This window comes from Schistocerca gregaria, chromosome 2 (genome assembly GCF_023897955.1).
Source record: "Schistocerca gregaria isolate iqSchGreg1 chromosome 2, iqSchGreg1.2, whole genome shotgun sequence".
Taxonomy (NCBI): Eukaryota; Metazoa; Arthropoda; class Insecta; order Orthoptera; family Acrididae; genus Schistocerca; species Schistocerca gregaria.
Genome location: NC_064921.1, coordinates 741084422 through 741109022, shown reverse-complemented (window position 1 = coordinate 741109022; position 24601 = coordinate 741084422). Strand labels below are relative to the sequence as shown.

The 24601-nt window shown below is 40.6% G+C and overlaps 1 protein-coding gene across 1 annotated transcript in view; it reads right to left on the bottom strand.

Annotated features, from left to right (window-relative positions):
• Positions 1 to 7255: 7255 nt before the first annotated feature.
• LOC126334913 (cyclin-dependent kinase 2-interacting protein-like) overlaps positions 7256 to 24601 on the bottom strand; it is a 108270-nt gene continuing 90924 nt past the window's right edge. Inside the window, exon 5 of the mRNA XM_049997633.1 lies at positions 7256 to 7702. Within this exon, the coding sequence (XP_049853590.1) occupies positions 7506 to 7702 (197 nt within the window). The 3' untranslated portion in view covers positions 7256 to 7505. The remainder of the gene's footprint in view (positions 7703 to 24601) is intronic.

The following is a 24601-nucleotide window of genomic DNA, read 5'->3' as shown; positions in this document are numbered from 1 at the left end:
TGTTGGCCGAAAACTTATTTTGTGACAATCTTTTTGTTGTGACTAACTGCAACTCAGCATCTCCGCTATATGGTGAGTATCTATTTCATGAAACTTCCTGGCAGATTAAAACTGTGTGCCGGACCGAGATTCAAACTTGGGCCCTTTGCCTTTCGCGGGCAAGTTTGGAAGGTAGGAGGCGAGGTACTGGCGGAATTAAAGCTTTGAGGATGGGGCGCGAGTCGTGCTTGGGTAGCTGAGTTGGTAGAGCACTTGCCAGCGAAAGGCAAAGGTCCCGAGTTCGAGTCTCGGTCCGGCACACAGTTTTAATCTGCCAGCAAGTTTCATATCAGCGCACACTCCGCTGTAGAGTGAAAATTTCATTCTAGAAACAACCCCTAGGCTGTGGCTAAGCCATGTCTCCGCAATATCCTTTCTTCCAGGAGTGCTAGTTCTGCAACGTTCGCAGGAGAGCTTCTGTGAAGTTTGGAAGGTAGGAGGTGAGGTACTGGCGGAATTAAAGCTGTGAGGATGGGGCGTGAGTTGTGCTTGGGTAGCTCAGTTGGTAGAGCACTTGCCAGCAAAAGGCAAAGGTCCCGAGTTCGAGTCTCAGTCTGGCACACAATTTTAATCTGCCAGGAAGTTTCATATCAACGCACACTCCGCCGTAGAGTGAAAATTTCATTCTATCCGTTTCATAATATTATTAAATGTAAAACAGCTGCATCAAATAAATTTGTTGCAGCTTTAAGATGTAGCATGTGGCCGTGGTGGTTTCTGAGGTAGAGTACTGTACTCTGGCCCTGGTTCAATCTCGGATTGAGAGGGGGATTTTTCCTCATTCTAGTCTCTCCAGATTGGTCCCAGGTCCACTCAGTATGCTATCAAATGAGTACTGGGATCTTTCCTAGGGCTAAAGGCAGGCAGGGTGATGGCGCTACCATTTTCCACTCCCTAATGATGTTAACAAAGGTTGCGCTCTACCCACAGTCATGCCAGTGGCACGGTCATGGGCTTGTGCGACAGATTTTCCCTTTAATATAAGAAATGATATAGCTAACATTTACAGAATTGACATTCCTTCTATTCCACAAGGTTCTTTCGCAAAAACCTAGTGTCATACAAAATACATCTACATCTACATGGATACTCTGCAAATCACGTTTAAGTACCTGGCAGATGGTTCATTGAAGCACCTCCACAATTCTCTATTATTCCAATCTCGTATAGTGTGAGGAAAGCATGAACACCTATATCTTTCCGTATGAGCTCTGATTTCCCTTATTTTATCGTGGTGATCGTTCCACCCAATGTAGGTCGGTGTCAACAAAATATTTTCGCATTCGGAGGAGAAAGTTGGTGATTGGAATTTCGTGAGAGCATTCCGTCGCAACGAAAAACGCCTTTCTTTTAATGATTTGCAGCCCAAATCCTGTATCATTTCTGTGACACTGTAAACATAAGTGAACTAATTGAAAGATTCAAACACAACATTTTTTGCAATCTTTATGTCCTCCTTCCTCCGTACCAATAACTCCCGTTTTTCTTCTTCTTCATTGGGGAAACTATTTTAACAGCTGTGTTACTCTGCAGGCCTGTATATTTCTTGAAATGTCCACGTTTCATCAAATGTATGGTTTCTTGTGAGGTCCCTTTCTCTTAACTGAAAAGTAATGTGTCAATTATATGATAGCAGGCCAGTGGACAGTCTTCCACTCACATAAATAATATGGCAGCATCTGGTCCTGCCTATATGTCTCAGACGTATTCGCATTATGCTTGACAATTGGCAGCAGTTTTTGAACTTATTTGCTCGTATGAATTTGACACTTGTACCATTGTATCAAGAAATTTTGTGTAAATGTAAAAAAGCTCTTACCTATACTTCAGTTTTCCAATTGTCACATATTGCAAATACTGAGCAATTGTGTTTCCTTTTTCCAGTTTTGCTGATACAACTTATTTATGGATATTATTTCTTTTTAAACTTAGTGTCCCAGTGCAATGTGTTTTCAGATTCAACTAGCTACTGCAGTAAATGTTGATGAAAATTGGTGCTAAACATGCAGATTCTCCTTTAACAAATGGGAAATGACCTTCTCAGCCTGTGATTTGCCACACAGAACATTAAGCATCTTCATTTACATAGAGCACAAGCTTATAAAATTGCCCATATTGTCCAGCATGTATATCTTGATTCCACATACATGCCTTTTGTTGTATATATTTTGTAAATGACAATATCGCACTCTAAAGAATTACTGATATATCTAATGATAGGTTTCTTCCAGAGTAATACACTTGTTAAAATAATTTAACATACATAATATTTTATACACAGTAGAGCACCAACTATCCAAACTAATTGGGGCACAGGAGTGTTAAGATAACCAGTCTATTCAGGTAGCTGAACTGAACACTTTTATTTACCAATAAAAACTATGTATACTTATAACAGGACTCTGTTATTATTACAACAAGGACAAGTACAGTAGGAATGTATATAGTACAGCGTAGTTAACAAACAATATGTGATGTATAACAGTACATATGTATAAAATAAATGCTAAAAAAATCATTGATTTTTTTTTGGCTGCAGTAAGGCTACCTGTTTATGAGCAGTTAAGTCGCACACTTTTTCCAGGAGAGTTATTTGATACTGGTCACTTTCATCTTGAGTTTTAAACCATTGTGAGGCTGTATCTAAAAATATAAATGCTTCAGAAGCAGCCGGTACATTTTCATCTTTATTTTCTGGACTACTAATTGATGAGATGCAGGTGTTGTCAGCTTTATCAGTGAGAAGGCTTATAATTTTGCTACTCTGCATGATTTGGTACCCTGAATCTGCGTCATCGAACATCTTTATTACATTCGTGGCAACTGAATTATCATATTGAGCATTTGTGACACATCATTCTGTTTGTCATTTCCAATTAAACTTGGACAACTTTCCACCATACACAAAATTTTAATCCAGGCTTTTTTCAAATTTTGGTCTTTCACACTATCCCATGTTGCTCTGATCATGTAGGACACATTTTTTAAAGCAACATTTTTATGGTTTCGTAACAGTCTTTCTTCTCTCTCCTCTTTGCAACAATACCTTACTTTAACAGTTCTTTTCTGTAATACCATTTGAAAGTTTCAGTAATGCCTCAATCCATGGGCTGTAATATAGAGGTTACATTATTTGGAAGGAGCATCACTTTTATGGACTCGGCCTTTCTATTTAAGATAGCAAGCAAGAGATGAGTTAGTGCATTGTCATGCAGCAGTAATATTTACTCCCTTTTGGCAATTTTTAAGCAATGATCTTTTACCTAGAGTACAAGAATGCTCTACACCATTCATGAAAATCCTACTACCCATCCAAGTGCACTTTTGTCAGGTTAAACAATACACTTCACAGACATGTTAATGTGTTTGTAACAACATGGTTTCTTACTTTCACCAATGACAAGCATAGGCAAATACGCTGAGTGTGTGGGTTTAGTGCCCAAGATTGCGTTTGTGTGTGTGTGTGAGTTGCGTTTGTGTGTGTGTGTGTGTGTGTGTGTGTGTGTGTGTGTGTGTGTGTGTGTGTGTGTGTAGAGCCTAATCTTCATGGCTGGCACCCAAGGAAAAAGCGACTAGTATCGGCAAAGAATAGGAAAGCCTGAGTTAAGTTGCCATAGTACATAAGGACTGGCACCTCAACAGCGATTGCGTGTGCTCTGAGTGATTAAAGTAAGTTTTTTTTTGTTTCTTTTTTTTTTTGTTTTTTGGATGGGATTTGGTATGTTTAAAAGACCAGTCAAGAAATAATGTCCAATACCAAGTACCCACTGTTAAGCATGATATTGGGAACATCGTGCTGTGGGAATGCTTCTCCCATTCAGGTGTTGCCCCTCTAGTGCTTATTGAAGGTATTATAGATCATTTCAAACATTGTAAAATCTTGAAACTACATTTGTTGCCCCGTGTCAAAGATAAATGAGATAAAACTTGGAATTTCATGACAATGATCTTAAGCACACCTCTGCTCTTGTCACACACTTTAGGAGAAGGATATAAGTAAGGGTGCTGAAGTGGCCAAGCCAGAGCCCGGATTTCAGTCTGAGTGAACACCTATGAGAGGAAATTGATCAGAAGCTAAGGCAATGAAAATTCTTCAGCTGTTACCAATTATTGCAATTTTGAGTTAAAGAAAGGCAGAAAATCCCCTGCATCATTTTGCTGCCCTCATTGACTTCATGCCAACACACTGTGTGGCTGTAATTAAGGAGAAAGGTTAAGCAACCATGTACTAATGACTATGTACACTGATTCGAGTTCCACAAGTCTTTTAAGCTGTAACATGTCTTTTGTCAAACTAAGTTGTTATGTAAAACTATCTGTGATATTGCCACTTATGGAACATAATGTTTCTTGTTTTGCCTTTGACTAATTTGTTTTCCTTATGAAATGTGTTTGCCAAAAAATATGTCGCAACTCTATATCAATTTCTCATGACATCAGCAATGGATTATTATATAAACAATAAAACTGTAACAGTCATCACAGATGATCCACAATAAATAGCAGATATCAATATTGTGCTTCTTGATCGAAGTTGTAACTACAGCAACAACTGATGTAATCTGCTGTCAACATCCTCATGCATAGTGTGGGGTAACCTCGCTCATCACACACACACACACACACACACACACACACACACACACACACACACACACACACACACACCAACCTGTAAATACACAGAACTGAGATTCAACAAAAATTATGGTTCCTGCATGATGAGGTGATCAGAGCTTGTTGGCTGACTTCTTGACCAGCCTCATAGTAGAGATAATTTTCTGCAATATTTTTTCACAAGCAGCATAACCAAATAACAGAAGCTACAAGGAGCACTCACGTGATGGAAAAACCATTCAGCAGTGGTATTGCCATTCATGAAACCACCTTGAAGATATTGCATTGTGTGTGTGTGTGTGTGTCTCTCTCTCTCTCTCTCTCTCACTGCAATGCGATGTTCAGTGGGCGAGTTTTTGGCCAGGTATCAAATATTGGTGTATACCACTATAAGCTACACCAAAATGTGGATTTAAGTTCAGTGTGGTTGTGGTGGTGGTGGTGGTGGTGGTGGTGGTGGTGTGGGGGGGAGAGGGGTGTTCATGTTTCAAATTACTCTTGGGGGCTTTAATGGATGCCCAACCAATCGTAGGTCGAGCATACACAGATTACCATGTGCCCACTGGTACTATAAGATGACTGTAGCCCCTTTGAAACAGAACAGCTTTGGAGCTACAAGCTATTTGCCACAATTTTGTATTTGGACAAGTATCAGACTAATGTCACATCCCACCTACTAGTATTCCCTATGCACATGAAATGCAAAAGTGTGGATAACTATTGTTTTGAACGTGAAACACTGTGACTGTCCATGTTTTACTTCCAACGTACTATTACTCAGCTTCCACCCACTGGAAAGACACTGTTTGTGAAAAATAATACAATTTGGACTTCTTATTTTGCTTTTGTGACCGTATGAGTGCAGCCCAAATGTTCGATTTATAGCCTCCTGCTCTAGGTGCATCATTGTGTATATTCTACAGAAGGCATGAAAAATGTCTATGATGGGCTAGTAAGGTGAACATCTAGAATGGCAAAACCTTGAATTCTTGCAGCAATGCTAAAGATCTTTTACAGGTCCATCTATTTATCTTCAGAGCCAAAGGCAAGAAGCATGAGTTTAGATTTCTTCATGACTGGTTGCTACAGTTTAGGGTTACCTGCAGCATGCAGCAATGAAACTTGCTGATTTGAAAGGTCAGCGCATTTTTTATATGTATAATTTTAATTCCTTTTTTAATTTTCTACAAAACTGGAAACTTAAGATTATACATTATTTTTTACTACCAACATCCAGAAAACGACATCCCATACTCTGTTAATACATTGATTTACCCAAATCTCGATGTTTTTTCTTCTTCTTTCCCCTTCCTTCCTTCCTTCCTTCCTCTCCCCCCCCCCCCCCCCCCCCCCCCTCCACTACAGTACTGGAAATGTGGACTGCTGCACGGTAAGTATTGTCCTTCAAATATGAGATATCCCCCATAGAAAAGTAACAAGGAGCTAAATGTGGTCAGTTTACCAGTCATGGAAGATTGCCCCTCAGGAGATGAGGTGCTTAGGAAACTTTTCCTGCACATCAGGAATTGCAATTTGTGCTGTTGCCCAATCTTGCTGAAACTGCAGATCGCTAACATCAATTTGTTCAAGTTCTCAATTCTGATGACAAATAGCAGAGAATTCACAGCTGTCACAGGATTGTTTTCTTCAAAAAAGATCAATTCTCTGGGATTGTAACCACTCCAGAAATGTGTTATATTTATTTAAACATCTACACCAATCAAATTGTGCCATATCACTAAAGAATACCGGTATGTGGTGAGGGAACTATTCAAGCAGCTCCTCACACGTATTTTGCCAAGCAACAAAATCATCATCAGTGAGTCATTGCAGCACAGCCTACTTGTGTGTGTGGAAATGGAGGTCATGAAGAATTTGGCTCAGAATGATCAGAAAATCACAGATAACTGCATGCTTGGATGCTGAAGAGATCACAAAAATTGCTGTCTTACTACTTCAATGTTTTGTGGTGATCTCATAGGCTGTAGAAAACCCATTCTTCTTGTTTGCTCATTTTCAGTTTTCCTAAAGGTTTCAACAAAAGAAACAATTGATTGGTAGCCAGGTACAGTATCTTAAGTGTGAATATTGAAGTGGTCATCAAAAACACACTGTGCAGTGATAACAAATCACTTGTTAGAAAATTTGGGTTGTTCCTCTGGTCAATGCATTGCTGCTACTGAGGCAGATGACCACTGCATCAAATGAGGTCATCAACACACTCAAACTAATATGTCTCCCTTCACAGTGCCCCATTTGAATATGCAAACCATATAAGGATTTTCTGTAAGAACACAAGTCTGAAGGATGATATGTCTGAATAAAGGTACCTCATTCAGGTGTGATAGTCTCCTTGGTCTCCTCCCCTCCTGCCCCCCAATGCGAGCAATGTGTTAAGCAACCACCTTGTGTGACTGTCACATTTTTCCAAGAGCCACAATCTGCTGCCACTGCCTGTTGGACTCTCCATCCATCCGGAAGGGGGTCATATGTACCTCAAACGAACCCATTGACCTGCAAACACCAGCTTGGTTTTTTTTTTTTTTTTTTTTTTTTCTTATGAAGAAATCCTTGAATATGAAATAACAAAACACTGATATTCAGTTCAGAATTTATTTGGCAATGTAACAATTTGTTTTCTGTTACAGAAGTGTTCCTCAGCTTTTTTTCTTTGTGACTTTACAGTTACTGAGCTGATGGTAACTACAGGTATCTACTTTGAATCATCAGCTTTTGCAAAGGTATGCTACTTTCTGGAGTTAAAGAAAAAGAAAGGGTGAATATCAGTAACTTGGGTACAATTGGGAAATCCCCTGAAATGCATATGGAGTGTACAGAGAGATACATGCTTATTTATGCCCTGTCTCTACAAGTAATGCTTCCAGGACTCTATCATCAATGCTAGTTACATGTGGCTGGTACACCCAGGCTGCCAGATGCAACATAAGTTCAGGTTCGCTCTCACAGTGTGAAATCTCAGACATCACATCCTGTTTTACTTCCAGTTCACGGTTGAATGCTGTACATATCTGGTGGCAAGACTCACCTGAAAAAAGAAACATTCTCATAATGCAATGTTAAAAGAACTAACAGCAGTTACGTAATTAATGTTAGGAAACACATGAACTGCTAAGCACTGAAATATTTTTTTTATTTATAATCCACTAATTGTTTGCCTTCTGGACTATTACCTTGTTTAAAAATCTGTAACAGATAATTTGTATATGAGAGGCTGAGAATCATTTTGAGCGATAGTAGCATGTATGCATGCTCCTGACATTTGTTGATCTTACAGTGAACCATATTTATCTACATCTGTAGCCCCAGACTGTGTTTGTGAACATTTATGAAAAGCTGTATCATCAGTATCTCAGATATTCATTTCCATATAGGCCCGAAGCACAAAGCATTACTTTGTTGCTCTGAGCTGTTCAATGTTATATAGGGTTTACAACATAATTTAGTGTCCACATCACATACATAGTAGTAATACCACATAATAGGACATATGTCAGCAGTTTTATCTGAATCTCAAGGCACAGAATGTACTTAATGGAAATGGTGATAACGGGACCATGAAGTATTGAAATACCATATTTACCTGATAAGATGTGGTTTTTTTCTCAGAGTTGTCGTTTGAAAAATATGGGGTTGTCTTACATTTGCAGATTAAACTATTGCTTCTGAGATCAATGTTTTTACATTCTTTAATGCCTGATTAAAGGGGTCATCTTACATTTACAGATGAAGCTTTGGCCATTGACATTTTGAACAAATTTATGCAGAAGAATTATGAAGCATAGGGCTTAGCAAATAATACTTGCATTCGAATAGGCTCCAGATTTCCCAATATGCCAAAGCGCTCGTTACAGAATCGATCTTGCTCAAACAATCATGTGGCATTTGACTCACAGTGCTAGTGCAAGGAATAGTTGAGAAACTACGAACTAGTCAAATGTTGAGCTTAAAAGTTGACAATTTTGTGAAACACAGGACCAAACAGCATTAAATTTGATCAACTTACAAACTTTTGTTGTATTAGTACGGGTTTGTAATAAAAGTTCTCATAGCTCTATAGATACTGTATACATACATTTATGCTGCTTTTTAAGTAAAGGTAACATTTAGACGCGAAAATGTTATCCTCAAACTCCATTATTGATTCTGAATGCAAGTAAGTGTTTTATTTGGTTATGATAAACTGTAACAATTTATCATGTGTGGTTGCAACTGGGAAATTTGGTCATACTGGAGAAAAATCTTACCAGTTTAGAACAAGATCGTGACATTCAGATGAAAAGAGAAAGAAAATTAATCTGGAATTAAATCTCTAAGAAACAAAAATCACTTTAAACTGACAGCAGTTGTTATCAAGAGAATAAATTATGGTGGAAATACCCGTTGTGGAGATAGTATGAACAAACATCACTAGATCCCTGAAAAAGCGAAAGTTCGAGAATTGGACCGAATGGTGATTCAGGACCTTTTATTTGCATACTAGTTGCTGTTGTTACATATGACCCGCATCCAAGAAGATATTGCTGTCTGTGTTTCACTGCTGCTCAAGTACAGCACTTCAGAAAGATTTGAGGGGGTACAGTGACACCAGTGACAGCAGTGATAACTATGATGAGTGTGGTGGAGGAGGGTATAGCGTGTGCAGCAAATTTCACCGTGGCGTCAACTGCGGGAATGTACACTGCATACTTTGGCTTTTTGTGAACATTTACCATGTTTAAACTGAAGTTTGCCTGAATCCATTGGTACTTTGAATCAAACTGACTTTAAAACTGGACAAATACTCAACAATAGCATGCATTTCTGCAGGATATGGTAAGAATCTAGATTGGAGTTAATGAAGTACTTAATGTTTCGTGCAGCAATGTTGTCGATGCTCGCTGTGGGCTATGACAGGAATGATAGGGGGTGTGTCAGCTCCTGGTTATATACAGCCAATGGGAGAATGGCAGCCAGATGACTTGTTTAGAAGGAGGAGACAGAGTAACTTTCTCACGTCAGTACAGAAGTGAAATTGCTATTTATTCAGAAAAACAACTACTGTGTTCTGAGGTCCATCATAACCACAACCTTAAAAGTTGCAGCATATTTTAAAGAAACAGCCAAATAATTATGATAACGAAGATATAAGTTTCACAACTGTCCTATTAGGATGATGACAACGATGATGATGATGATGATGATGATTTAAAATAGTGACATTGCAGATGACAAGCTAACTAAACAAAAAAGGTAGCGAAGAGAAAAATTAATGTAAACATTTCTTTTTATTTATTTCCAAAATACACACTATCAATAAATGGCAAAGTTTATAATATGTGTGATCTAAACTTTTAGGCAGATACCTTTGATCAATAAAAGTTTGCAATTTTGATTAGTCAGAATATGTTAAAAATATATTTTTCCCAATAAGTCTCTTTGTGTGATGCACTGGGTATCTGTTCTCTATGTTCTAATTCTAGTTTCACAATAATTAGAAACTTCACAACTGTCAAAAGGCACTATTATCACTATCCTATACATGGAAATTTTGTGAATTAACATTAACATAAAATGGGAACATTATTTATTCATAGGAAGCATGAGATGCAGAGACTTGGTTAAAAAACAATTCAGACCTATGATACTGGTTGTTTGTCTATATATTTGATTTTTACAAACCTCTTATTTTTTTCAAAGCTTTTTTTTTATGTTCATTGGGCCTTTATGGTCCTCATTGCCTCATATATTTATCCACAAGGGTGTGTAGTACAATTGCCTGTAAGCTTTCAAAATTGCAATTACTATACAGGGTGAACCAGACATCCATAAATAAACTTATAGAGGTTGTTCAGGGGTACCTTCTGAATATTATAGTATAAGAGACCTGTGGTCTCCAGTGGGCCGTTAAGAATTAATGCATTCCTTGTCAACTCGTTAGCCTCAAGTTTGTGTTCAGTACTGCTCAGATCTGTCTAGGGTTTTGTTTCCCAGAAGTGTTAGTTGTGTATTAACAGTAATACACAGCAGTGCTATGCATAGGTTTACTGATGAAGAGATGGTGGATGTGCCCCTCATGTGTGTTCACTGAATGGAATGAGAAAGTGGCAGAACAATGCAAAATTGAGCTCTCTCTGCAGTAGTGCCAAAGATGATGATGTTTTTGGGATGTACAGGTGCTCAATGGTGAGGTTATCAGTGCCTGACAAATATTAAAAGAAATGAATATGGTTGAAACCACTAAAAATGTTGGCTCACTCACTCATTACTACCTCACATGTGTTGGTTCACACAAGCATTCTGTATCACATGGCTTAAAACAAAATAAAAATAGTGAAAGATTCTACACTTGGGAAGAAAACAGAAGGAAAATGACAGAGGAGCTAAAACAACAGCCCAGGATATGTGACCAGCTGATCACTTACAAAAAACCTGGGTGAGCCAGTCACCCTGTTAACACATTCAGAACATCTCCTTAAAATTTTTGGAAATAAGTTGGGTAGATCACAATATATTTAAAAACTTTCACCACATTTGTTTGAATGTCACTTAAAATAGAGGCTGGTCCACAAAAACAAATAAAGTCTAGTAAAAAGTGACACACAGTGATCTGTATGCCGCAAACACCACACACTGGAGGGTTTGCGCACTGGAGCAGAAGCTGTGTGTCAGGACTGTGGCTATGTGAAGTAAGGAGGATCTCATCCAGTCTTCATGGTTAAAAGGAGGTACACCACAGCTGCATAGGGGGCTTTGCTAGGTGCAGCTTATTATGTGTCACTTCAGGTCACTTGTCTTCCCATTGATGCATGACACTGTACCTCAACAGCGGTGAGGCCGTAGCATGCAGGGAATGGCACACTGAAATAACTGAGGATTATGATGCACCTCCTTTGTTGCTCCATTTACCATTTTGTTTCCGGCAGTATCCATGTGCCCTAGTACCCAGAAGAAAGACAGTTCCTCATCCAGCCATTATACTTGGAGGACCATGTTCTGGATATTCTGGACTACTTTATCTGCTGGGTAAAAGAATTCTATAAAGTGAAGGGCACTCAAAGAAACTGAACAGACAAGGAATTTAGCGCCTGAAACACATCACACCTGCTCCAGTGCCCACCAATGGAGTCCCCCTTTTTCGACCCACCCATAAAGACAGCTGTAGAGTTGTGGTGCTCATTTATAAAGCCATAAAATAATGTATTAAAAGCGTATGCAGGTGTGCAATCTCTCTTGTACTGCACCAAATCTCAAATCTGGGGTTTTATGTGCTCCACACCAAGTGACTCGAGCATAGGCTGCACACAGACTCCAAATGGCATTGTTACTCATGGGTGATTGGATTTTGGCTCTCTGTCATGGTAACCACGACAATTTTGAGTAAAAAATGAGATCCAGAAATTTCAGTAAGTTGTTAAAATGTAGAATGGTGTCACTCAAATGCAAGTCAGGTAAATTAAAAATATGATGAGAACAATTAAAATGAACACAAATGGGCACACTTATCTGGAGAAAAGTGAAAAACCATCTTTGCAGCCCATTTCTCTAACCTCCACAATTTAATCTGCAACTGGCTAGTCACTGTTGCAACACTGGGAACAGGAAACAGAAAAATCATCCACAAATAAGGAGTACTGTACAGGACTCCTTATCACAGATGTGATACTGTTTATGGGTTTGTCAAAGACACTGCTCTGAGGAACACTATTCTCCTGCTCAAAATAGTCTGACATTATGTCACCAACTCGGGACCTAAAAAAGCGCTTAGACAGAGAGGCCCGTATCAAAATGGGGAGATCACCCCATTGGAGTTGCACAAGAATACTGTATCTACAAGTAGTGCAATACATCATACTGTGGCAAGATGGATCGCTTGTGTGATGTGGCCCACCCATTCCTGGATGCTGGTGCAGTGTTCAAACACAGGCAGCTGGCTGAAAAGCATCCAGTATGCACTGCTACCAACCATTTCAGTGGCTTCTGTTCAAGTAGTCCTCCATCCAGCAGATGGATCCACAATGGAAAGTGGTAAACTGGAATGAAGGTCATCAGTTACTTCCCACTGTGTTCCAAAATGCAATCACTTGACTAATTTCAGTGATCTCGCAATGCTCTCTAAACCCACCTGTGTTCACGAGCACAGCTACTGAGATATCATAGGGTTCTCCTAGACTTGACCCATGGGGCAAGTATAGTTTTTTCCCCATAGTACATCATGGGCATTGAAGTCACACATTAGGACAAATGGGCAGGGGAGTTATTCAGTAAGGCCTGTGAGAGCCTCACAGTATAAAGCATCCAGCACAAGTAAGTACATAACTCACGTGAACAGGTCAGTAACCAAGATGAGAGCAGAGGAGTGGTGTGTGTGATTGACAAAAACAGTAACCTTTCCCTTGACTCTTTCCCCAGTCATGTCATCCTTTCTGTGGACATTATAGACCCCTCAGGATAGGGGCATCAGTGACTTTAAAATGGGTTTCCTGTAAACCCAAGCACAGGAGTTGTGCTTGTACAAGAGTTTCAGTTCCTCCACATGAGTCCTGATCCCATTCATTTTCCACTGTAGTACGGAAGCCATTTACCACAGGGGTTGCATTTAACCTTGTCTTTCCGCTGGGGTGGAGAGCCCACAAGCATTCTGTAACTATGCAATGAAGAACTCTGTGCAATCTCTGAGTCCAAAATCTCTGAGTCCAGAGGACTAGCTGCACGTACCCTCTTGTTAGGTTGGATGTTCTTGCCTCAAAGTGGCCAATCCATTCCTCTGGAAGGAAGAGGAGGAAATTTCAATGGTTCCATCTCAGTCCAATGAGCTGCTAGGGAAATGCAAGTTCACCTAAGCCTTATACAACTGAGGTGTGGCAGGTTCCTGAGAGGTTGCCCACTAATGACTGTTCCATCTCAACATCCATGCATCTCGTTAGTGTGCAGCACCCCTTTGATGGGTTTTTCATGGAAATTTCAACCAACCTTGTGATCTGGGCAATTGAGCCAGGATCCTCATAGGATGGTCAGAGCTTACGATGATGGGGGATTGGAGGCACTCATCTGTCTGCAGCACAGGAACCACGAGGGGCCCCGATGCCAGTAACTAGCAAATAAATGCTGAGACCCTGAGAGTGTGATGCCAAAGATGGCTGTACATAGTCACCTATAAGAACTCAAACCTTGTGTTTTGTATTCTAGTTTTGGCAACTAAATATTGCACATTTTTTCACTGTTATGAAGGTATTTTCTCTGAAACAAATGTAATTGGGGTAAGAACTAATAAAATACAATTACTTTATTACTCTGAAACGAACCACCAAAGACCATGGGTCCCTTACACCAAAATACTGGGAAACATGTTGTACATGTCACTAGATGGAGGAAGGTTGCTTGTTTGTAGCAACATGGTGAATAAACCACAAGAGAAGTCATTTTTTGTGTTGGAATTTGCATGAAGTCAGTCCACTGTACAATTACAATATTAATTCTGCTGTCAACTCAACAAGAAGCTACCTCTGCACACTCAGATTTATGATTGGCATACAAAATTCTTGGAAGTTGATTGCAAATGCAACGGGAAGAGCACTGGTCGGGCATGCACACTCATGAAAATGTTGAATGTATCAGAAATATGTTCACAAGGAGCCCCTGGAAGTCAAAGAGATGGGCAGGTCAGGAACTTCAACTTCCTTCAACAATGGTGTGGCTTGTCCTAAAACGATGCCTGTGTGTGAAACTTTACAAGGTGCAATTACTGCGTTCTTGTCACTATAACAGGAGGTATGAATTTTTCCATTTCATTTCATTTTTCCGGGATATCGTAGAGGACACTTTTTCCAAACTTCTCATCTTTCCAGATGAGTCAATATTTTATATATTGGGGAAGATAAACCGACACAATGTAAGAATTTGGGGGTCACGAAATCCTGGAGTCGTCATTGAAATAATAATAACACATAAAAATTGCAGGTGTTATGTGCCTTTCCTGTTCACAAAATTTATGGACTTTTCTTTTTGCAGAGGAAACTATGACGGACATCATACGTGGACATACTGCAAAACTGTGTTTCCATAACTTCACAAAGATTACAATGAATTTATTTTTATGCATGGCAGCGCTCTGACTCACCTTTACTTAGAGGTGTGGATTATCTTAACACCACCATCCAACAATATATGATTGGAAGCAGTGGAAAATAAGATCTTATTCATTTGCTTTTGTCGCCCATGTCACTGGACCTAACACCCCTTTGTCCAATATAACAGCTGCTCTTCAAGAGCTGACAAACTGAATTGTTGAAGCTGTCGATTCAATAAATATGGACCTGTTGATTCAAGTATGGAACAAAATGGACTATGATTTTGACATTTCTCGAGCAATGCATGGTGCTCATGTTGAGCAAACTGTGAACCTTCCACCATTGAGTGACATACACAATGTGTTTCTATGTATGCTTCAAAATGCAAATATATGCAATAAATGCTGTTCCATAGCAAATTACATCCATATGAACTATTTTATCAGCAACAGTTTGACATAGCTTTATTCTCTGCATGTAAGTTCTGAACAAGTAACAAATTTTTGGTTACTAGTATAGCTCAACTTCTGGTGAAGCCCAATGTTCACAAAATAAAGAGAGCTCTTCTGCACAAACACAGTGATGTATAAGTGTTCTCTTAAGTTATGCCGGTGCCATGACAAACAGCGGGCACTCGAATAAGGCACATGCCACATATGGCACTGCAGGACTTAGTGGTGTGACCTAGGATGTTAGAACAAAGAAATTTTTCTCTTAGCTAAAGTTTGTATTCTGGGTAATTGCAAACACTTTTATGTGGTAATTTTTAGAGCTGTGGTATTGTGAACTACAGTTGTGTATGATAGCGGAAGGTGTCGGGACTGCAATTGTGTGGTAGCCATTATCAAATACTTTGTGCTCTCCTCATCCATTTGTTCTGTTTATGGCTTGTTGTTTTCTTAGTTTAAAATGAATCAAAAGTAATCAATGTTTTGTTTTATTTTAGGGTGCAAAACCAACTGGGATCATTTGCGCCTAAGTCAAAACTATAGAATACGAAGAGTAATTGCAGTCAAGTACTACTCTCACAATCTTGGAAGCAACTGGCGATCACAATAAGCACTATGCCATTTCTGCTTTTGCAGAAACTCAGAACATGGGTGAAGGCTGGCTGCTCTGAGAGACTGAGGTGGGGCTTGTTTCCCTGCACCTCTCCACATCCCTCAGGCAGTTAAAGTAGTTGTTGCCCGCAGCCACGTGTCATGTAGTAATAGTTGTAGTTTCTGCATTATAGTGATAGGAGAACAAAAACAGTAAATATATTTCGCCCACATCAAAAGTCTTCTGGTAAAAGGTGAATAGTGTTATTTTTGGTTCTTCTTCTGCTTTTGGTTCCTTGTCAATTCTATTTCTAGCACTGATAAATATGGGTCCTACAGCGCATGAAAAGGATCTGCAATATGCTACTGACTCAAAATCAGTGTTCTGCTGATTTTGCAGCTATCAAACTGGGTGGTAAAAGAAGAATAAAGTTGAGAAAGACCTTAAATCAGAGAATCACTCTGTTCACCATAGGGCAATCTCACAGAAACAATTATTTGTTGAAAACTTAAGAAGTGGGGGGAAAAAAACAGTTGGGAGGTTTCGCAAAAGCAAATAATCCACTCAAAAAGCTTCTCACTCATAATGTCTAATCCAAAATACATGCTAATTTTGCTGACAGGACAGGAGTCAGCTAGAATCCAACATACAGTAGAATGAACAACAGCAGAGGCAGAAGAATGATGACTTGGAACAAAAGATTGAACTCTAATAATGTTTTACTAGTGTCGCTGACACTTCGCAGGTTTCCAACAGCTACCTGTGGAATGGACATGAACTAGTAATCAGTAAGGTAAGTGAAAGTGTAAATAGTGTGCGCAACCATGAGAGAATGACAAAGTAGATTAATTAAGCTAAATAATATTCAAGACTTAAATTGAGAAGCAACCCAGGAAACAGTTACAGAGTAACTTTTTTAAAATAAAAGGTACATATGCACTAATTAGTAACAAGTGAAAGAAAGGGAAATTGAGGATGACTTTTTTAAATGAGGAGGGACATGTTATTGCACAGAATTGTAAGGGATAGAAATTAGAAAATTTTTGTAAAACTCATTCATATTGCCTCAGGTAAGTTCAAGTTACACCAGAGACAGAAGCAAAAGCAGGAAGCAAGCCAGTGCGTCGCAAATGGGTCAGTCTGTCAACACATTACAACAGTCTGCCGAGTGAGAATACACATTCAGCAGAAAGGAGACTGCAACAGAAAACCAAGCAAACAAGACAAAGATATTAGCTCATAAGGCATGTTGCAAGAAACACTATCTCTTTCACAAGAACACATTGCAAGGAAATGGCACAGCATAGCCTGTTAAATAAAAGTGGCATAAGGAGGGACATGCAATCATTATGAACTGAACCTTGCATCATAGCCTCACACCAGCTCCCATTAAATACCCCAGCTCTTATCATGAGTTGATTATTGGGATCCATTTCACAGTAATAGCACTCCATTCCATGATTGCAATACTGTAGTTAATCTATGTCCTGGAAGCTCCAGCACAGTCTTCAAACTAGCCAGAAATGTACTTGAGATGATGGCCTCCACCTTACGAAGGCCTCCGCCTTATGAACTGCAGGCTGCTCACTGCCTACCATTTACTGATGAAGGAACTGACTGCCTGCCTTCTGATAACTACACATCACTGGTTGCTACCAGCACTGAACTTCAACATGGAAGCTAGCAACAGGGCCTCTTGGGATCCACATTGCTGTTGAACACTCAGGCACTTCCGGGTACTGAAACCTACCAGCTGGTAGGGAGGAGATGAACTGACTACATGGCTACTGACACCAGATGCAATGTGGATGAGTCATCAAGTTTCATCACAGAATTCAGATTTGGACTGAAGACAATCCAGCAGCCAGCCTTCTCATTGAGCAACAGCCATGGCACCAAGGTCACTAAACCTTGGGTGGGCAAGCAGTCGTGGAACTGACTGGACAGGTGTGAACTAGAACACAACACACAGTGGAATGAGGAAAAGCTGAGGCTGGTACGAAAGAACAAGAACTCAAATCATTGAGAATAAATGACTGAATGCTTAATAATGTTTTACCAGCATCACTGACGCTTCACGTGTTCCCAGCTATTCTGACTTATCGCAAATATGCCTCAGCCCTCTGTAGTATTATGAATAAGGGGTGATCAAAAAGTTTCCATTTGAGTGCACTGCTGCAGTGTATACACAACCAATCATGGCTCTGAAGCAGGTATGTAAAGTACTGAAATGTAAGCAAGGAAAGTGTGGCACTCATGTCTTTCCATATTGTGTGTGATACATGTGTAAATGTAATAGTGGCACTATTACCAAATAGTAATAGTGGCACTATTACCAAATACATCCAAACAGGACCAACATGCTGTTACTATTTTTTTTGGCTGCCAAAGTACAAACACTGGTAAACATCACTAGGAGAAAGAAGAATGTGTATGGACCAGCATGTCTGTTGACCACCATTGTGGAATGGCACACCAAGTTCTGTGCTGGCGTGATTGGATACAAGATGCCAGTCCATCTGGAAGGCCAACCTTATCTGTCATGGAAAACAACAAGCAGACTGTTGATGATGAGATTAGGGTGGACTGGTACATAACCACTTGTGTGCTAGCAAAGAATGTTGACATCAGTTTCGGTAATGTGCCACCATTGGAAACTGGAGTCAGAAGCATGAATGATGCAGTGGTGCCATCCTTTGTCCCCTCATTTCAAGAAGTTCAAGAGCCCATTGCTTATTGATTTCAAGGTACCTGGTGTCTCCATCACTGGGGAACAGTACTGCACAATGTTGGAGAAATTACAACATGCAAGGTGAAACATCTGGGAAAATGGTGACAAGGGGTGCTGCTGCTTCATGATAATGTATAGCCCCCATACTGCAATTATTGTAATGCAGAAGTTATGCTGACTTGGGCGGAGACACTCCAGCAGTTGCACTTTATTCCTGATAAAGAAGCCTTGAAGGGTCGATGATTCATTGGATGAGGATATGCTGCAGACAGTTATGGACTTGCTCTTCCACACAGTGTTTTACAAACAGCTATCTTCAATCTGGTGTGTTGGTGGGATGATTGCCGCCTCTTTGCTCATGGCAATTTGGGCCAATTGACATACCAAGTTGGAAAATTATTAGGCTTATTGCTTATTAACAATGGTGTCAAAAACTCTTAAATTCTGCACTTTCTTTGTCACACTAAGAATGTTTTGAGTGTTCCCACAATAATATTTTGAGCGTAAAATTAAGAAGGGCACTTTGTGGAATAAATCTTTCAGGTCATTTCAGAATAACACATTGTGTTCTTCCAGCAACATAAAGATAAAAACTTAAGAGTTATAAAGACAATATGTCATGATGGGCTGCAATTAAATCACTGAATCCTGTGTATTCTTTGATTTGATTGACTTTAGGATATTCTATGATTGAATCATGTGATTCACATTCTGTGTTATAAATATTGTGAATAAAATATTTGTACCAAAGTGCAATATTTCTGGTTACCGCCAATGCTTGATGCTGGGCCACATTGCAGGACGAATATGAGACAACCTAACATTGTAGAAACTGACATCAACTACCTATGTGCCTACAAACATAATTGTGAGCCGTATAAATAAAATTTCGTCTGTAGTTCACGCAACTCTTAAAGCCTGTTTGTGTTAGCCCTCATAACGTCCCACTAAACTAAGTAAAGTTAGGTCATCGCCGCTCTCAACATACAGCCACGACATTTTGGCCTCACCACCAAGCACTGTAAATATACTGCCATTAAAAATTCTCCCATCAGTTGCTTATCGCAATCTGAAGCAAAACAATCGGATAAGTTGCTTCACCCAGAAAAGTTAGGCTATCATACTCCTCCTTCCCAATTGCTGCATCGCCTACAGTCCGTTGTTAGCAAAGCTGTCACACACCTTATACACCGACAACCTCAACGCCCATGAACAAACAATAGACTGTGTTGTCGAGATGTATTCCTCCACATGCGTTGCAGCTATATTCTCCCAATGACACAATTCTCTGGCCTGATTACAAACACAAATCACTGAGGTTAGCACACAAGTCGCCATTCTTCAAACACAACAATCCAGTCATCTGTCGCAGTACTGATGCCCATCAAGGAAACACTGCTGTCTGTCTTCAGCTGAAAACAGGTGATTTGGTTCAGAAGCTGTTCCCGCATCCATTCGTGACCACAACTTCTCTATTATATATAATTAAAGATAAATATGGAGCCTGTATACCAATAAATGTGCTATATTATATATTTCTATTTAATCTTTCTTGTCTCTAATAATAAAGAAAGATTAAATAATATAATAATAAGAGGTAGGGAATGTGACTAACTCACTAATCATGACATCTGGAATCCTTACAGCAGCCATCACCCAAGCAGCTATCAACTGTTTGTTACCAATACGAAACTACAATTTCTAGTGGACACAGGTATCAATATGAAAGCAATCTGTTCCAGATGGAATCCCAATTTGGTTTTACAAAGAGTACTTCATGGCATTGGCTCCTTACCTAGCTTGCATTTAATGTGGATCTCTCGCCAGCCCAAAGTCCCAAGCAACTGGAAAAAAGCTCAGGTGACTCCTGCATATAATAAGGAGAAAAGAACCTACCCTCAAAATTACAGACCAATATCCCAAACTTCTGTTTGCTGCAGAATCCTTGAACATATTCTCTGTTTGAGGGTAGTAAATTTTTTTGACACTGGGAAGCTTATGCCCCCAAATCAGCATGCCCTTTTCTCGCAATATATTGCATTGCATCACCTCAGTTCCAAGAGTTCTGGAACCTGTACAGAAAATTGGAATAGAGGTCAACATAAACATCATTTCTGTCCTTTTTATTGCTCATGAAATATTGCGTGTTGTACCACCATACTGCGAGACCTTCAGAGCCATACTATCCTCAAGTTCATCAAGGCCACGTTGGTCCAGATTGTCCCAATCCTCCATAGTGATTCGGCATAGATCCCTCGGAGTGGTTAGTGGGTCACCTCATCCAGAAACAGCTCTTTTCAATCCATCTCAGGCATGTTCGACAGGGTTCATGTCTGGAGAACTTGCTGACCACTCTAGTCAAGAAATGTCATTATCCTGAAGGAAGTCATTCACAAGATGTGCACGATTGGGGTGCAAATTGTCGTCTGTGACTACGAATGCATCACCAATATTCTGCCAATATGGTTGAAATATTGGTCGGAGGATGGCATTAACATATCATACAGCCGTTATTGCACCTTCCATGAGCATCGGTGTATGTTGGCCTCAACAAAGTAACAATGTGGACGCGATAAAACCACGGTATTGACCATCTAGGCATGGTTGAACTATAGACAACACGAGCCATGTACCTCCTTCCTAGTGGAATGACTGGAACTGATTGGCTGTCAGACCCCTCCGTCTAAGAGGTGCTGCTCATGCATGGTTGTTTACATCTTTGGGTGGGGTTTAGTGACATCTCTGAATGGTCAAAGGGACTGTGTTTGTGATAGAATATCCACAGTCATGCCTATGTTCGGGAGTTCTGGGAACTGGGGTGATGCAAAACTTTTTTTGATGTGTGTATATTTCCAGAAAGTAATTGAGACGATGCCACACTGCAGGCTGTTAATGAAGGTATATGGAATAGATTCAGAGTTATGTGAGTAGCTTGAAGACTTCTTAAGTAATAGAACCCAGTATGTTGTCCTTGAGAGCAAGCATTCATCAGAGACAAGGGTATCGTCAGGAGTGCCCTAGGAAAGTGTGATAGGACCAGTGTTGTTTTCTGTATACATACATGATTTGGCGGATGGGGTGTGCAGCAACCTATGGTTGTTTGCTGATGATGCTGTGGTATACAGTAAAGTGTTGAAGTTGAGTGACTTTAGGAAGACACAAGTTGACGCACAAAATTTCTAGTTGGTGTGATGAATGGTAGCTAGCTCTGAATGTGGGGAAAATGTAAGTTAATGTGGATGAGTAGGAAAAACAAATTATCTGATTCAGCATCAGTAGTGTACTGTTTGACGCACTTGCATTGTTTAAATATCTGGACATGATGTTGCAAAGCAATATGAAATGGAACGAGCATGTGAGGACTTTGGTAGGGAAGATGAATGGTTGACTTGGTTTATTGGGAAAATTTTTGAAAAGTGTGGTTCATCCATAAAGGAGATCACATATAGGATGTCGTGAATACTACTCGAGTGTTTGGGATCTGTACTAGGTCCTCAAAGGAAGACACTGAATCTATTCAGAGGTGGGCTGCTAGATTTGTTACCAGCAGATTCAAACACCACGTAAGTGTTACTGAAATGCTTTAGGAACTCAATGGGAAGGTAACGTTTTCTTCGAGGAACACAGTTGAGAAAATTTAGAGAACCGGCACTGCCAAGTGATTCTACTGCTGCCAACATGTACTGTGCATAAGGATCCCAAAGATAAGATACGAGAAATTAGGGCTTATATGGAGGCATACAGACAGTCGTTTTTCACTTGCTATACTTGCAAGTTGAACAGAAAAGGATTGAGAGAGTATGGGACCAAACGGCGAGGTCATCAGTCCCCCGATTCCAAAGGGGGTTAAATAAGAAAGTGCCTGCTAAAAGTGAACGGATTCAATCAGAGGAGTCAAATCATAAAAGAATGAACACTGAACACACACAGTATAAGCATTAAAGGTGAGACCAAATCTACAACCTGGAAAAAAAAGGGGGGGGGGGTTGCAGTCATGGGGTCACAGACCGTGAAGACTGAAAAAAAAAAAAAAGGTCCCAATCACAACCAACCCGCCCCTGTTCCAAGAAACAGGACCAGGTCTACCATCTGGGGATCATCCACTAATATTAAATTTAAGGAAGCAAGAAGACTATACATAGCATGAAGGGTTGAAAGAAGGGGACAGGCCACCAATACGTGAGATATCGTCAGTCAGGCACCACAGCCACATTGAGGGGGTGGGTCGTTACGTAGGAGGAAACAATATGTGAGCCAGGTATGGCTAATGCGCAAATGACATAAAACAATGGATTCCTTCTGAGAGGAGTGGAAAGAAATGCCCCAAACTGCAGTAGACTCCTTGATTGTGCAGAATTTATTACTATGAGCAGTAGCACTCCAGATGGCATTCTACTGTTGGGCAAAGAGAGATGTGACATAGATCCACATATCCGCAACTGGAATTGTGAAAGAAAAGGGGGTAAGTATCCGCTTCTGTAGCCAAACAGTCAGGCAATTCATTCCCTGGGATTCCCACATGACTCGGGACCCAGAGAAAGACGACTGAACAGGTGGCATGCTCAAGGGTAGACAGAAGGTCATGGATGGCAGAGACTAAGGGGTGAAGAGAGTAGCATCGATCGATAGCCTGAAGGCTGCTCATGGAGTCTGAGCAAATTAAAACACTATGGAGAGAGGCCTGACAAACAAAAAGGAGGGCCCTATAAATGGCTAGAAGCTCTGCTGTAAATACACTACATGATCCTGGCAACAAATGGTGCTTGAAGCTGGTAGGAGGTGTGAAAGCCTATCCCACCTTATCAGTAGTCTTGGAACCATAAGTGTAAAAGATGGTGGCACCCTGGAAGTCTGCAAGGATGGCACATACAAGACGCTAGTAAACCATAGGAGCAACAGATACCTTAGGACCCTAGAAGAGAGCGGTCCTAATCCACGATCTAGGCACCATCTGGGAGGGGGGGGGGGGGGGGGGCTTACAGGAGGAAAGAGAACGGGGCACAGTCCAGTGAGTGCAGAGCACAGGGTATACAGGATGGTCAGGGAATTGGCGAATGGCAACTGAGTAAGAAACAAGGTGTTGGCTCCGTCAGATGTGTAGAGGAGGAATCCTTGCTTCTGTGAGGAGACTATCAACAGGACTAATGTGAAAGGCACCAATAGCCACAAACACACCCCACAATGATGGACAGGGTCAAGGAGTTTCAAAGTAGAAGGAGCTGCTGAGCCATAAACCTGACTACCATAATCAGATCTGGACAAAACCAGAGCACGGTAAAGATGGAGAAGAGTGGAACGGTCTGCGTCCCAAGATGTGTGGGCCAGGAGTTGGAGAGCATTAAGCTTCTGCGTGCACGTTGTCTTTAGGTGATGAATGTGGGGCAGCCATGTCAGTTTGTAAACAAACACAAGGCCCAAGAAATGGGACTGTGTTACAGCATCAAGGAGCTGGTTCTAAATAAAGTTCTGGATCAGGGTGTACTGTGGGTCGATGACAAAAATGCATAACCCGCATTTTGGAGGAGGAAAACTGGAAGCCATGAGCAGTGGTTCATGTAGAGGCCCGTTGGATGGCACCTTGGATCTTGCGCTCAGCAGACACCATCAAGAGGAGGCTGCACCATGTGCAAAAATCGTCGAAGTACAATGCCGGGGTAACCAGAGGCCCAACAGAGATCACAAGCCCATTTATGGCAATGAGGAAGAGTGACACTTAGTACAGAACCCTGTGGGATACCATTCTCCTGAATCTGAGGCGTGCTGACTGAAGTGCCAACTTGAACTCGGAATAGCCAGTAAGATAAAAACTCGTGGATAAAAATTGAAACGGGACCACAGAATCCCCAGTCATGGAGGGTAACTAAAATGTGATGGCACCAAGCCATGTCATACACCTCATGTAGGTCAAAGAAAACTGCGACAAGGTGCTGGCGGTGAGCAAAAGCCTGTTGGATGGCTGATTCCAATGGGAGTAAATGGTCAGTTGGAGATCGCCCTGCCCCGAAGCCACACTGATATGGTGGCAAAAGGCCCCGAGATTCGAGTACTCAACATAATCTGGAGTTGACCATCCTTTCAAGCAATTCACAAAACACATTTGTAAAGC